General features: G+C 38.5%; 1 protein-coding gene across 1 annotated transcript; it reads left to right on the forward strand.

Annotated features, from left to right (window-relative positions):
• Positions 1-1,646: 1,646 nt before the first annotated feature.
• LOC138875037 (secreted RxLR effector protein 161-like) lies at positions 1,647-2,297 on the forward strand. Its single transcript, XM_070153844.1, has one exon. The coding sequence runs from the start codon at positions 1,647-1,649 to the stop codon at positions 2,295-2,297; it is 651 nt and encodes a 216-aa protein (XP_070009945.1).
• The last annotated feature ends 12,571 nt before the right edge of the window (positions 2,298-14,868 follow it).

The raw sequence follows: 14,868 nt of genomic DNA on the forward strand, positions 1-14,868 counted from the left end.
CTCACAACTTCTCAGCTCCCAGAACTCCCCAGCAAAATGGAGTAGTAGAAAGGAATAACAGAACTCTGGAAGAAATGGCAAGAACAATGATGATTGACAGTGGAATTACAAAGAACTTCTAGGATGAAACTGTCAACACTGTCTACTACTTAGTGAACAGGTGCATGATCTGATCATTTCTGAACAAAACCCCGTATGAATTGTTGAATGGAAGAAAACCCAAGATGACTCACCTAAGAATATTTGGATGCAAATGCTATGTTCTCAACAATGGAAAGGATCGGCCTGGTATATTTGATGCCAAGAGTGACGAAGGAATATTTATGGGCTACTCTTCTAAAACAACTCTTACAAGATATATAACAAGTGGACTCAATGTGCTGAGAAAAGTGTCCATGTTATTTTTAATGGATATTATCTATCATTTGAGAAGAGTGCTGAGGAATATCAAGATGGAAAACCCTCACTAGTTCCTGGTGAAGTCATTGACATGACAAACAAAAAGGCAGAGATGATGAGTGAAGTAAAGGAGCCAAATGAAGACAACGTTGCCTCATCATCAACAGAACCAAGCACTTAAATTACAACCAATGAAGCTGAAGAAAGAGTGGTTGATGCAGTTCAGGGAACTCCACTAGCACCTGAGAGAAGGATAGAGGAAAACATACCTCCCTCTTCTTAGAATGAACCTCAGGCATCTAATTGGAGACACAAAAGCTCTCATCCAATAGAAAACATTATCACTCCTCTAGATTCAGGAGTACAAACCAGGTCAAGAGCCAGAAATTCACTTGCCTTCTCAGCCTTTCTCTCCCAGATAGAACTCAAAAATATCAAGGAAGCCTTGGAAGATGCAGATTGGATTACAGTCATGCAAGACGAGCTGCATCAGTTTGAAACAATGTGTGGCACCTGGTACCTAGACCCCCAGATCGAACCATTATAGGAACCAGGTGGGTATTCAGAAACAAGCTCGATGAACATGGAATTACCACAAGGAACAAGGCCAGGCTAGTGGTCCAAGGCTACAATCAGGAGGAAGGGATTGACTATGATGAAATGTTTTCTCCAGTGGCTCGCATGGAAGCTATTAGAATTCTAATCGCTTTTGCATCTCATATGGAATTCACCTTGTTCCAAATGGATGTCAATAGTGCATTTTTAATGGAATCCTTAAGGAAGAAGTCTATGTGAAGCAATCCCCAAGGTTTGAATGTCATGAGCACCCTGAATATGTGTTTAAACTGGACAAAGCTCTGTATGGGCTAAAGTAGGCTCCTCGAGCTTGGTATGAAAGATTTTCAAAGTTCCTCCTGGAAAATGGTTTTAAGAGAGGGAAAATTAACAATACTCTTTTCTTAAAGAAACGAGGAAGGAACCTGCTCATTGTTCAGGTTTATGTTAATGATATCATTTTTGGAGCAACAGCTGACTCTCTGTGTGAAGAATTTGCAAAACTTATGGGAAGTGAATTTGAAATAAGCATAATGGGGGAACTTAACTTCTTCTTGGGTCTTCAAGTAAAACAGTCCCCAAAGGGTATATCCATTTGTCAGCAAAAATACATCAGGGAGCTTTTGAAGAGGTTTGACATGGAAGCATCAAAAGTGATAGACACTCCCATTGCAACTGCCACTCGACTGGACATGGATGAAACTGGATATCTTGTGAATCAAACCATGTATAGAGGCATTATTGGGTCTCTCCTCTATCTCACTACCAATCAACCTAATATTGTTTTTAACGTGGGGCTGTGTGCAAGGTTTCAATCAAATCCCAAGGAATCTCACTTGAAGGCTTCCAAAAGAATACTAAGATATCTCAAAGGAACACAAGACCTGGTGTTGTATTATCCATCAGGTGACAGTTTTAATCTGATTAGGTATGCTGATGCAGACTATGCAGGTTACCTTGTTGATAGGAAAAGCACTTCTGGAATGGCTCACTTCTTAGGTTCACGTCTTATCTCTTGGGGTACAAGGAAGCAAAATTCAGTGGCTCTTTCAACAGATGAAGTTGAATATGTAGCTGCAGCATCCTGTTGTGCTCAGCTTCTATGGATCAAGCAGCAACTGGAGGACTTTGGGGTACTCACTAAGAGTGTGCCCCTTCTATATGACAACACCAGTGCACTCAACATGGCCAAGAATCTAGTTCAACACAAAAGTACAAAACATATTGATGTGAGGCATCATTTTCTGAGAGACAATGTGGAGAAAGGGTTGATATGTATGAAGTTCTGCAGCATAGAAGATCAAATTGCAAACATTTTCACCAAGGCGCTAAGTAGGGAATAGTTTGAAAGAAACATAGTGAAGCTGGGGTTGTTGAAGCCAAATTGAGAACCTGATTCCTCTTTAGCTGGCTTTTACCCTTAAGAAATAACTGGCTCAAAGTGTTTTCTGACCATGTCTAACTCACTTCAATACCATTTCAGGTAAACACGCATGATGAGCATAGAGGCGATAGATGCAGTGCATGACTGATAAAAGAGGATTGATTCTTTTCAAAAAACAAAAATCAAGAACCTGGTTCTTGTACCAAAGGTTAGTAGTTCTGTGCATCCTTTAATACACGTCTTAAAAAGGGTACAAATTACAACTGCCATGTCATCAACTTTTTAGATCTTGTTGTCACGTTTCTTCATTTCAAAATGTTCCATCTCCCTCTGAAACATTCCAATTCTCCACGCCCAACCGCCATTTCAAAACCGGTGCCTATTCCTCTCTCTTCATAATTATCCTCTCCTTTTAAAAACCATTTCTTCTGCTCTTCTTAACCATAAGTCTTACACTAGAATCACCCAAAATAGAGGATCGTCACACCACTTCTTTCAATGGCTGAGATGACTTCCGATCTCCCTGCCTTAGTTGTAACTACCACTAATCAATCTATGGAACCTTCCATTCTAACTGAGCCTTCCTCACCCTCTATTACTCCTGCTACTATAGTCACACCTTCCCTAGTTTCCCAATCTCTTCCCAATTCAGAAACCCTTGAAACTACTGTTTCGTTCTCCCCATCATCTGATGTTCCCACCAGTCAAACCCTAAGTGGAGAACAAGGTCAAAATACTAAGGTCGCAAAGGGTTCTGCCATCGTTTTCACCGATTTCGTGGTTGTGGAAGCACCGGTTGAGGAAGAGAAAAATGTTGTAACCATGTTTGTGGTATCCGCTGATGGTGTATTGCATGATATTACATCTCAGAAAAATGAGACACAAAGTGTGGAGGAAGAAGGGGCCATTGTAGCTGTTGAAAGGGATGCAGTAGCAGATACTACTGGGGCATCATATGAGGAACCTGATCCCTCTCCGGAGGTCCTAGGTCAGGGCTCTCATCCCCATGACAGTGTTGTTCCTGCATTCGATGTTGTGCCCCTAGAAATTCAAGCACCTAAAATGAGATCCAGTGATGAAGAAGATCTAGATAATGTGGCTCTTGATGCATTCATAATTAAGCGGAGGGTTGTGTCCACCCCTAAGTCTGAATCTTTTGAAGAACCTGGTTCTGTGAAGAAAATGAGAAGTGAAGTCAGCCTTGGCTCGAACGCTTGAGGCATCTAAAAGTTCTGTTGGGTTGTACGTTTGACCCAGCAATCTTTGAGATGGCTGGAATGCGCCAAATTCTAGAAATGGTCGAGTTTCAACGTTGGGTGCATCTATTTCAAATCGATGCACCTAAGGTGTATGAAGATGAGGTACAAAGTTTCTTTGCTAGGCTCTTTCCAGTGGATACTGACCATGTTTGTGCTTTGGTCAATGGGGTGGACATCGTCTTTGATGTAAAATTGCTTGGAGAGATCTTAAAAGTTCCTACAGCTGGTGTGTCCAGTGTAAGATATGTGTGTCACTATAACTTCAGAAATGCAGTGGTAAAAGACAATGCTAACCAGAAAGGGGACCAGATCCATAAGAAAGCATTACTCCCTATTTACTAGCTGCTGTTTGAATTGATTAACAAAGTTCTATTGCCTCGAGCTGAAATGAGGTCAGTGACTTCTAAGTCTGACCTATTCCTCATGGAGCAACTGGATGGTTTTACTCCTGTGAGTCTGCCTGCAATTATGATGGAACACATGCAAAAGGTTCCCACTTTCAAAGATGGTAATCATGGCCTTCCCTATGGATTCTTGCTTACTCCAGTGTTCAAATTCTTTAAATTCCCACTAGGGACGGGCAAAATGGGGACTCGAAAGCAGACTTTCTCACAGACGACTTTGGAAGAGTGCGAGTGTGTGGAAAATTATGGGGGGGGGGTAGGAAGTACATCAACCGTTTCACAGCTTATCAATGCCCAGAATAGTGCAGCAGAGGAAATTCGTCGGTTGAAGGCCAGGAATGCTATCCTGGAAGGTCAGCAGCCCGAGGGGTTCCGATATGGAACGATGAAGTGGCTCTTTGACACAGGATAATGCTGATCTCAGGGCGCAAGTAGAGAACCTGGAAGCAGAACTACTCAATGAACAAAAGTCGGTAAATGCCCGAATAGACCTTGTTCTCCAAACACTTGCTGCAGCTACCAAGCCTCTTGCTCCTAGTGCCCCCTAAGTACCCCTTAAGTGACCAGTTTCTGGATATGTTTGTTATGGTTTTCTTTCTTTTGATGGTTTGGCAGATGTTTTTGTTTTCTTTTTTTTGTGTGTGTTTGGGATGAAACACTATTTCTCCCGTTAACAAGTCCAATGTTGCCTCTCCTTTTTCAAAGCAGAGGCATATTAAACCTTTATTAATATCAATCCTCATTTTATTATGTCAGTACTCTCTTTCTGTGCTCTATTCTCTATCATGATTGTGTGCATATATGTGGCATGAGTTAGCATAGCTGGACTTCTTTGTGCTGTTATTTTTTTAATGATGCCAAAAGAGGGAAAAATAATACTCAGGGGGAACTATTGTTATGATAAGGCATAGTCTCAGGAGGAACTCTATGTTCCTCTGGTACTTAAACTGGTTCTTACTACTCTAACTCCACTCTATAAATGTTAAGTTTGACGTCATAAAAAAGGGGGAAATTGATAAATTTTAAATATTCTTGCCTTACGTTTTGATGATCTAACAAACTTACTGTAAAGAACCAGATAGGGAACCTGACCTACTTAGACTACTGCAAGCTTTAACAGATTCCAGCTAAAGGTGAACTGCTACAGCTTCAGGAGCTAGGAACCCACACAAGGACCTAATACTCTTGTTGTTTCCTCATAGCAGTACAAAGTCAATTGGACACAGCTGGAAATGAAGTGACTGACGACACTATTTCTGCCGCACGGCACTGTCTCCAGCGCCCACTCATTCTCTAACCAAATAAAGTACTCACATCATTTCAAGTGATGTGATCATGATGTACCTCAAATGAGTTTTATACAAAACATCACTTGAAGGTTTCTGTTTCTCATTCAAGCTTCTTGCAAAAACAGAGAAATCAATCCTCACAAGCTTGAAGAACAAGGTTGAACACAACTACGGACCAATTACTAAAAGATAACTTGTTGTTGTCCTAGTTGAGTTGTAACCTTGTTATTGTACTTATTGTATCTCCTAAACTGCTTACCTAGAAGCGTTTGATTAGGAATCCTCTTGTAAATCTGTAAACTCCTTGAGTTTAGGTTGTGACTAGATTTAGTTATATGAAAAAGTCTTTGTAATTGTAGAGTTACAAAGTGGCATGTGGTGAGAGCATCACAAGTTAGAAAAAACCTTTGTAACTAGGAAGTCACAAAGTAGCTTGTGGTAAGAGTACCACAAGTTAGTTGAGTAAATACTTTGCAATAGGAGTCATTTCAAAGTGGCTTGTAATAGGTTCTTTACAAGTTAGTGAAATTAAAAGCCTACAGGTATAGATCGTGGTTTTTTGATCCCCTTGTGTGAGATTTTTCAACGTAAAAATTCTCTGCCTTATTTACGTACTGTTTTATTAGCATTCTCAGCATAATCTTATAGAGGATCAGGTACTCTACAATTTGGTAGACTCATACAAACTAAGAATTGGTATCAAAGCAAGTTCCTCCTATCAGGCTAACACCTAGGTGTCACACCTCCTTTTTTTACTACACCCCCGAGAAGGGGTATAAGTGGTGTTTTTCAATTAAAGGACAATCGAAGCGGGATTATTTACATTAAATTCAGAGTCGCCACTTGGGATAATTTATGGTGTCCCAAGTCACCGGTTAGAATCCCGAATCGAGGAAAATATTGACTCTATATTAAAGTCCGTGAGCCAGAAATCCAGGTAAGGAATTCCGTTAACCCGGGAGAAGGTGTTAGGCACTCCCGAATACGTGGTTCTAGCACGGTCGCTTAACAAATTATACTTTGCTTAAAAAATATTTTTTTACGTGTTTAGAAACTACATGCATTTTACCTTTACCGCTTTTAATTACGTGATTTACTCGTACTTAAAGAATTATTGAGTTACGCATACATATTCTTGGGTGGTTTGGCGTGTCAAGAGTCATGTCATGCATACGTGTACACAATTCACAACGATTGATTTATTAAGATCATACCTAAAAGCATACTATCAATTTGATTTTGATGTAAATATGTGAAAGAAAGATTTTCATGGATCAACAGTGAGCTTTCCTCATTCTCGCATTTTAGGATTAAAATTTCAAAAAATTAACTACTTGCATTCTTAATAACTATGTTAACAGAAAACAAAAATATTACCACGCAAAGCAACAAATTTTGCTAATATAGAAAACTGAGCAAAACAAAAAAAATGAAACTTTATAGTCTTTTGATATTAAGACAAAACTCCAAACAAGCTGCCTAAAATACTTTATGAATTATATATCTTAAGCACATAATCTTTCTCTAGCACATAATCTTTCTTCTCCCTTTTTTTAAAAAAAATAAAATATTCCTACCAAATTAACACTTAGAAATTTCCAACTTTCATGGCTAGGCAGTTAAAAATTATAAACGTTTATTCAGAGAATAAAAAAAACTTTTCTTTATGTAAAAGAAACTTACTATAATCTTATAAAGAAAATTTATTATAGTTTATGGTCTATTCACAAGAATGATTGGAAAAAACAATTTAACCGATTTATGACTTAGGGATACTATATAATTATTTCGTCCACGATTAATGATGCTCTATTATTATGAAAGTTTAGCCGAAGTTACGCGAACGTATACTCTGATTTTTTTTTAGAATTGTGATCATGTCACGCGAACGTGTCCACGACTATGATAATCTATTAAATGTGCCTAAAGCAAATTACGATAATTGGTTATTTGTTGTGTTTATATCATAAGAAATTAGTAGAGGGCTATGCATTTGTAATTTTGTTTGGCACAATATGTCTCGATTTGTTCTAACTTCTATACTTAATTAGGAGAGCCATAACTTTTTAGGTTAAGTGTGGAACACCTCAATTTATTAATGAGCATGACTAATTGATTAAAAGATGTAAGAGGATTTTTATCTATTTTTTTGTGCTAATGTTTAAGCTAAAATTTAAATGTCAACGGACTAGTAACAGGCGATCCATGTTTGATTACGAAAAGGCCCAGGATGATTAGAGGCCCAACGGTCAACCTGCCAGTTACTACATGATCAACGAAATAAGCAGCTGGGCTTGACGTGAGCCCAGATGAAAATCCCATCGCTGAAAGAAGTTTCGGCATAACTGGGCCAAAGAAGGTGACCCAGTTTCATGATCCAGCGCCAATGTTTGAGGCACATTACATCATTCAAGAAAATCTGAGTTTGAACCAATTCTGGTAATCCTTGACTCAAATGCAAAGCATACTTTAATGTTAATGTATCTTCTAAAGTGACTATGCAGTTCATAGTAAAAGTTATTTCAACAAAACGCAACAAACGATCTCCCTATCTTGCCAAAATAGAACATTCCATGCCCAAATAACAACAGACCTATCATCAATCGTTACTGAAATTGAAATACTGAATGAATCTGCCCTAGAATGTTATTATCTTTCACACAAATAACCAAGCTATCAAACACATCCAATTCTTACTTCAATTTCCATTAGAATACCTGGAAGAACCTCGAAACACATGTATATGTTTGGCAATATGGTTTTAACAAGAAATTTTCACTCTATACTCAGTTGAAAGCCCTTTTGAAATGCAAGAAACTCATACACAAATAGAAGCAGAACTAAATGACAGTTTGTCATCATTGGATCAACACATATTACACTAAGTCCAAATAAATACTCCTGAATCAACTACATTCAGATAAGGTCCAAATCCCTCACTTAAAACAAATGTAATATCAAGGAAAGGAGTATGCAAAATAAGCTAGACTAGGCAAACATGAAATAAATAAATAAAGATGGCAGAATCAAGCAGTAAACAACACTAATGTTTAATCATTTTAACTTCAACTCAGTTTACAAATCTTTACACAGAGACTCAGTCAGGCATCATTTTCAGTCACAGTTCAAAAGAGTACCTGGAATTTGAAAGAAACAACACAGGAAATGAGGAGGCAGCAGCAGAACAGTAGCAAGAAGCAGTATTTTAGCAGCAGAGACAACTAAGAAAATCAGCTTTAACCCAAAAATGAAATGCAATACTCAACACAGCACGTCCAGAACTTCAAACCAAGATTTTACAAACTACAATTCCCTCTATTCTAAACCCAGATGAATCAGAAAGTGTTTCAGAAATCGAAAACTTCAAAAATCCAAGAAAAGCTTAATAGAATAGTAGTAGTTTTTTTTAGTAGTTTCAGTTTTTCCTCACTTCTGACTCTATCTCTTCAGCTCTCCTTTTTGTATCTATTCTCAGAATGTTTTCCTTTTTTTCTATCTCCTCTCCTCTCAGAATCTCTCTATCAATGTCCTCCCTTCTTTTGTATCCCCCCCCTTTTATATGCATTCAATTAATGCAATCCTCCTTCTAGTGTCCCCTCCCTTACCTTAGTTTATCTAAATTAATCAGTTAGTGCAGCTTCCATTACCAATCTCCTTTTTCATTTTTTAATCCCCACTTAACTTAGTGCTTTTAATTTAATTCAGTAGTGCAATTTCTACCCACCACTATTAGAAGTTTCTCAATTAGTGACCACTTGCATAAATCAGTCAATTATTATACACACAACCAAATTATTGAACTAATCCCAGTTATTCTGCCTAAGTGATTAAACAAGATACCATTTCAAAGTTTTTTGATATCCTAATTATACGAAACACATACACAAAACCAATCTAAATAAATAAACAGTGAACAGAAATAGTTTATACCAGAGTACTGACCGAATTTTTATTGACCAGGAAAAGAAAAAGAGATGAGGAAGACGAATATTAGAATAAAACTAATATAAATAAACAAATACTAAGAGAGAACTCACCGGACAGGCTCGAACTTGGGTTTGGCTTTGATATTGTGACTCACCCCAAACTGATGCTAATCATTTGTTCTTTATCAAGAATAAATGAACAACATCGGTTTTGTAGTGAGTCGACCTTCTAATCACAAAAACTAGAGGCTTGGATCGATGCATGTTATTAGGCTCAACGGAAACTGATTTTGAACTTTTAGGTTCGAACTTAGATTTAAAATTCGACGAGTTCTGGTTAGATTCGAAGGAAACCATTGATGGATTTGGTATGAGGGAGTTGTGGGGGTTGTGTGGTGTTAATTTGGGAGTGATTGGGGTAACCTAGGGTTTGGCGTTCAAACTTCGATCGAAGATTCGACGAGTTTGGCTGTGACTCGAAGGAAACGGTTTGGGGATTTGGGATGGGAGATGAAGGAGAATCGATGGTGTTAATTTGGGGCTGTTTGGGCCACCGGAACCGCCGTGAGGCGACTTCCGGTGGGCGAACGAGGGTAGTGTGTGGTGGTGCATGTTCTTGGTCTCTGAAGAGACGAGTGGGGGGTGTTTGGTATATTAAATTAGTCAGTTAATTTGGGCTGTTGGATGATGGGAATCCAACGGCTCCGATTAACTTTATGATGAAACAGGGTCGTTTTGTGTAGTAACTGGGTGGTCTGGGTATGGGAATGGGTCGGGTTGTGGGGAAGGTTTGGGACCGTCCGATCAAATGAAATTGACGGCCCTGATCAAAACGTGTCCAAACGACGTCGTTTGGTTCTGGTAGGGGTGGACCGGGTAGGGAATTGGTTGAGCTGGCTTGGGGATCAGGTCTAGCTGGGTAATTGTTTGGGCTTGGGGATCTTTTGGCCCAGATTTGATCTCCTCTATTTTATTAACTCTTTTTTCTTTTCTTTTCTTTTCTTCTTTTTCTTTCAAAAATTTAAAACTATAATCCTAATTAAATTATAAAACACCAAATTAACTTAAAAATACTGATTAACTCTAACTAATAATTATCACAAATAATTAAATGCCAAATTAAAAGAAAATCACACAATTTGACTAAAATTACAAAAAAATATGTTATTATTTATTGAATTTTCATTTTTGTAAAACACATAATTATTAATTAATTCCAAAAAATGTAAAAATCAAATCTTAAATGCTAATGCTATATTTTTGTATTTTTAATGCATTAATAAAATTAAACATGCACACAAATATATGCAAACAATCAGGAAAATCACATAATAATTCCTAAAATAACACATAATTAAAGACAAGACCTAATTTTGGGAATTATTTTGGAGTAATTCGTATGAGGCAAACATTACGTGCTCACATCTGCCCCTCTTTGTCTGGAAACATGAAGAGTTTTCGTGCAAAGATAAAGTGAGCGGATACGAGCGATTTTTGCCTGTTCGAACACTCCGTGGGAATCATTTTTTGAAAGGTTTAAACGAACCTCTGCTTCAAAGGTTTCCTACATATCCTTGTCTATAAAGGAATTAGGTCAATGTAGTTCGGGAAGTTTTGGTAGTTGGGACTACCATGAAGCTGCGGTTTTGCTGTTACTGTTGTTGTTGCTGCTGATACTGCCTACTGACCTCCTTATTACCCCATGAAAGAAATGAAGAAGCTAGACTAAGCTATGATCTATGCTTTACAAAGATTTATTTTCAAACTTGATCTTGTGACTGATGTTGCCTTATTGACTTGTATTTTCCTCAGAAGTTCCTTTGTGGCTGACTTGAATGGTATTCTTTGAAATGCTTTCCTTTCTTCTCCAGGCGGGCACCTGATTGCTGAACCTTTTAAATGTCTTCATTTGGCTATTGTTTCCTTTCCTCTATTCTCCAGGCGGGCTTTTGATTATTTGAAATTTGAATTGCGTCTTCTCTTCGTTCTCCAGGTGGGCTCCTGATTACTGAGACTCGAAATGTATTCCCTTGTTCTCCAGGTGGGCTCCTGATTGCTGAAACTTGAATTGTATTCCCTTGTTCTCCAGGTGGGCTCCTGATTGCTGAAACTTGAACTGTATTCCTTTATTCTCCAGGTGGGCTCCTGATTGCTGAGACTTGAATTGTATTCCCTTGTTCTCCAGGTGGGCTCCTGATTGCTGAAACTTGAATTGTATTCCCTTGTTCTCCAGGTGGGCTCCTGATTTCAACAAAATAGGCAAAAGCAAAGAAAATTTTCTGCCCCAGTTTGGTAGTTGGGTATATATATGAGTGTAAACTAAATCATGTTACCAAACATCAGTAAGAACTTGAAAGAGGAAACTTGAATTTTACTCCCTTGTTCTCCAAGTAGGCGCCTGATTGCTGAAACTTGAATTGTTGTTCCTTGTTCTCCAGGTGGACGCCTGATTACTGAATCTTCAACTGCTTTTCCTTGTTCTCCAGGTGGACGCTTGATTGTTGATACTTCAACTGTTGTTCCTTGTTCTCCAGGTGGACGCCTGATTGCTAGTACTTGGTCATGCTCTTATCTTTAACATCCGTGTTGCTCTCCCTGTTCTTCAGATGGGCACCTGACTTCAACAAAAATAGACAAAACAAAAGAAATTTTTCTACCCCAGTTCGGTAGCTGGGCGCATCTGTGAGTGTTAAACTGAAGCATATTACCAAATATTAATAAGAATTTGAAAGCTAGGTCCCATTATCCAGGTGGGTCCTGACAACTCTTAACTAAACGACAATTTTAAATCTAAGCTATATCTTTTAAAGGCATGACTTCTGCTAAATCTTGTTATCTAAACTAGTTTTAAACTATGTCCCATTATCCAGGAGGGTCCTGACAACTCTTATGCGAACTTTGAAACCAACTTATATTCCTTGGGGTACATTTATGCTAGATTTTGCTACTTATGATTGTTTCGATTTTTAAACTATGTCCCATTTTCCAGGAGGGTCCTGAAAATTTATACGATCAAACCCGCATGGTACTTGCTTCCCTCACAGGGTGCTTCCTGAAACAAATGCCATCTTTGCCCTGTTTTCAAATCAAAGAAAATCTTGTCAGTTTAAAACGTGGTAGTTAGTTGTGGCATTCTTGCTGGGGAGGGTTTTCTCTTTGCCCTGCTTTGCTTCAACAGGCTGCCTTGAACCGGTCGAAAGGACTGTTTTGACCTCATGATTGATCCTTAACTGCAGGATCCCCACTGTTGTTTTTCACTTCTGACCCTTTTATTCGTAACCATACATCTCTCATGACATTACTGAACCATTCCACCGATTTAACCTTTGCTTACACCCTAGGTCCCACTTTTCATCATACTATCTCCAGCATGTCCTAGCCGTATTTTGCTTTGTGCAATTTTGAATCTTGGTAGTATACTTTGACATTCCTTATTATTTGTTGGAACAAGGCTAACCTTGGAAGATCTTTAGAGGAGTAAAAATTAACAGCAATGAAATGCGACGATTTTGAGAATTAAGAATAAAGAAGAAAATCCAGATTTGGATGACTGTTGGAGATAGGAAAAAAAGAACATATCTGAGTGGAGTCACTGGCACCAATGATCATGGTATGTATTTTGGATTAATCAGCCCAGTCTATTTAACCAATCTCCTTTCCAATTGTTTTACTTTGTTCTCCAAGATTTCCACAACCAAATTTTACTTTCTGCCAACTTATGGACCTTGTTCGACTTGCAGTGCCCTGAAGGGTTTTCACCGACAAACTTCTCTCATTTGTTTGTTCCTCAATTCCTTGTTGCCTTATGGTGCCCGCGAAGGTTTTCACCGATAAGACTCTCTTATTTTTACTTTCTCTCAGCTTTCGTCGCCTCATGGTGCCCGTGAAGGTTTTCACCGATAAGACTCTCTCATTTTTACTATCTCTCAATTTTCGTCGCCTCATGGTGCCCATGAGGGTTTTCATCGATAAGACTCTCTTATTTTTACTTTCTCTCAGCTTTCGTCACCTCATGGTGCTCGTGAAGGTTTTTACCAATAAGATTTTCTCATTTTCATTACTTTTCCTGCTTGGACCAGAGTGTTATACTGGTATGAATCAACTCTATTTGCTCAACTTGGCATCTCTCGAAGACTGATCGGAAGGTCTTTCTTTGGACCGTAATGTGGGCTTTTGGATGGGGTTACAAAGAAAGAGTATCAAAGGCTCAAAATAATTTGACATGGGTTTAAAATTACAACTCTTGGAATCATATTTCTTATTACAAGTACAACTTCTGCCCCAGTTTCTTGCTTTGGGATCTTTTGATATTTTATTTTACTATGACCGAGCCGTGAGGCTGCCTACGTATCCTTAATAGGAATCAGGACAAACGTAGTTCACACCTGAATTTCCTAGTTGTTATACTTTTCACTTCTTTTTTCCCTTTTTCTTTTCTTTCTTTTTCTTTTCTTTCTTTTTCGTGATTGATTCCAAAAGAGGAGTATAAAAGAAATAAATAAGGCTTAGAAAGGGGTAATAAAGGGTAAAGTGTTTAGATAGCAAAACAAATTGTCTTCGTCATTTCAATCTTCGAAATAATGCCAAATAAAAACAATCAACAATTATACCAAAGAAAATCATGCATAATATCTCTTTACTGCATCAGAATTGATAGTCATGTCTATGCATTTTCCTTCAATATCTGTTAAACATAAAGCACCATTGGACAATACTCTGGTCACAATGAATGGCCCTTGCCAATTCGGGGCGAACTTGCCTTTTGCTTCAACCTGACGTGAAAGGATATGTTTCAGCACTTGTTGACCCACTTCAAACTTTCGAGGACGCACCCTTTTGTTATATGCTCTTGCCATTCTCTTTTGATATAACTGGCCATAACATACTGTTGCCAATCTTTTTTCGTCAATCAAGTTCAACTGCTCCAAACGGGTTTTGACCCACTCATCATCATCAATCTTAGCCTCAGCGACAATCCGAAGGGAAGGGATTTCAACTTCTGCAGGTATTACTGATTCAGTGCCATATACCAACAAATAAGGAATTGCACCTACCGAAGTACGAACAGTAGTGCGATATCCCAACAACGCAAATGGTAATTTTTTGTGCCATTGCCTCGAACCTTCTACCATTTTCTGAAGTATCTTCTTTATGTTTTTGTTGGCTGCTTCGACTGCTCCATTTGCCTTGGGACGATATGGGGTAGAATTGCGATGTGTAATCTTAAACTGTTGACATACCTCTTTCATCAAGTTACTATTAAGATTAGCACTATTATCTGTGATAATCACCTTTGGGATTCCGAATCGACAGATGATATTTGAGTGAACAAAATCGACCACTGCTTTCTTGGTCACCGATTTGAAAGTTTTGGCCTCAACCCACTTGGTGAAATAATCAATGGCTACCAGAATGAACCTGTGCCCGTTGGATGCTACTAGCTCAATTGGTCCAATGACATCCATGCCCCAAGCAACGAAGGGCCATGGTGCCGACATTGTGTGCAATTCCGATGGTGGAGAATGAATCAAATCTCCGTGTATCTGGCACTGATGACATTTGCACACAAAATTGATACAATCTCGCTCCATGGTAAGCCAATAATAGCTTGCTCGGAGAATTTTCTTTGCCAACACATATCCACTCATATGT

This window comes from Nicotiana sylvestris, chromosome 8, assembly GCF_000393655.2.
Source record: "Nicotiana sylvestris chromosome 8, ASM39365v2, whole genome shotgun sequence".
In the NCBI taxonomy this organism is placed as follows: domain Eukaryota; kingdom Viridiplantae; phylum Streptophyta; class Magnoliopsida; order Solanales; family Solanaceae; genus Nicotiana; species Nicotiana sylvestris.

Bases quoted from the DNA above. Each gene is read 5' to 3' on its own strand.
- LOC138875037 (XM_070153844.1), top strand. From the start codon at position 1,647: ATGGATGAAACTGGATATCTTGTGAATCAAACCATGTATAGAGGCATT.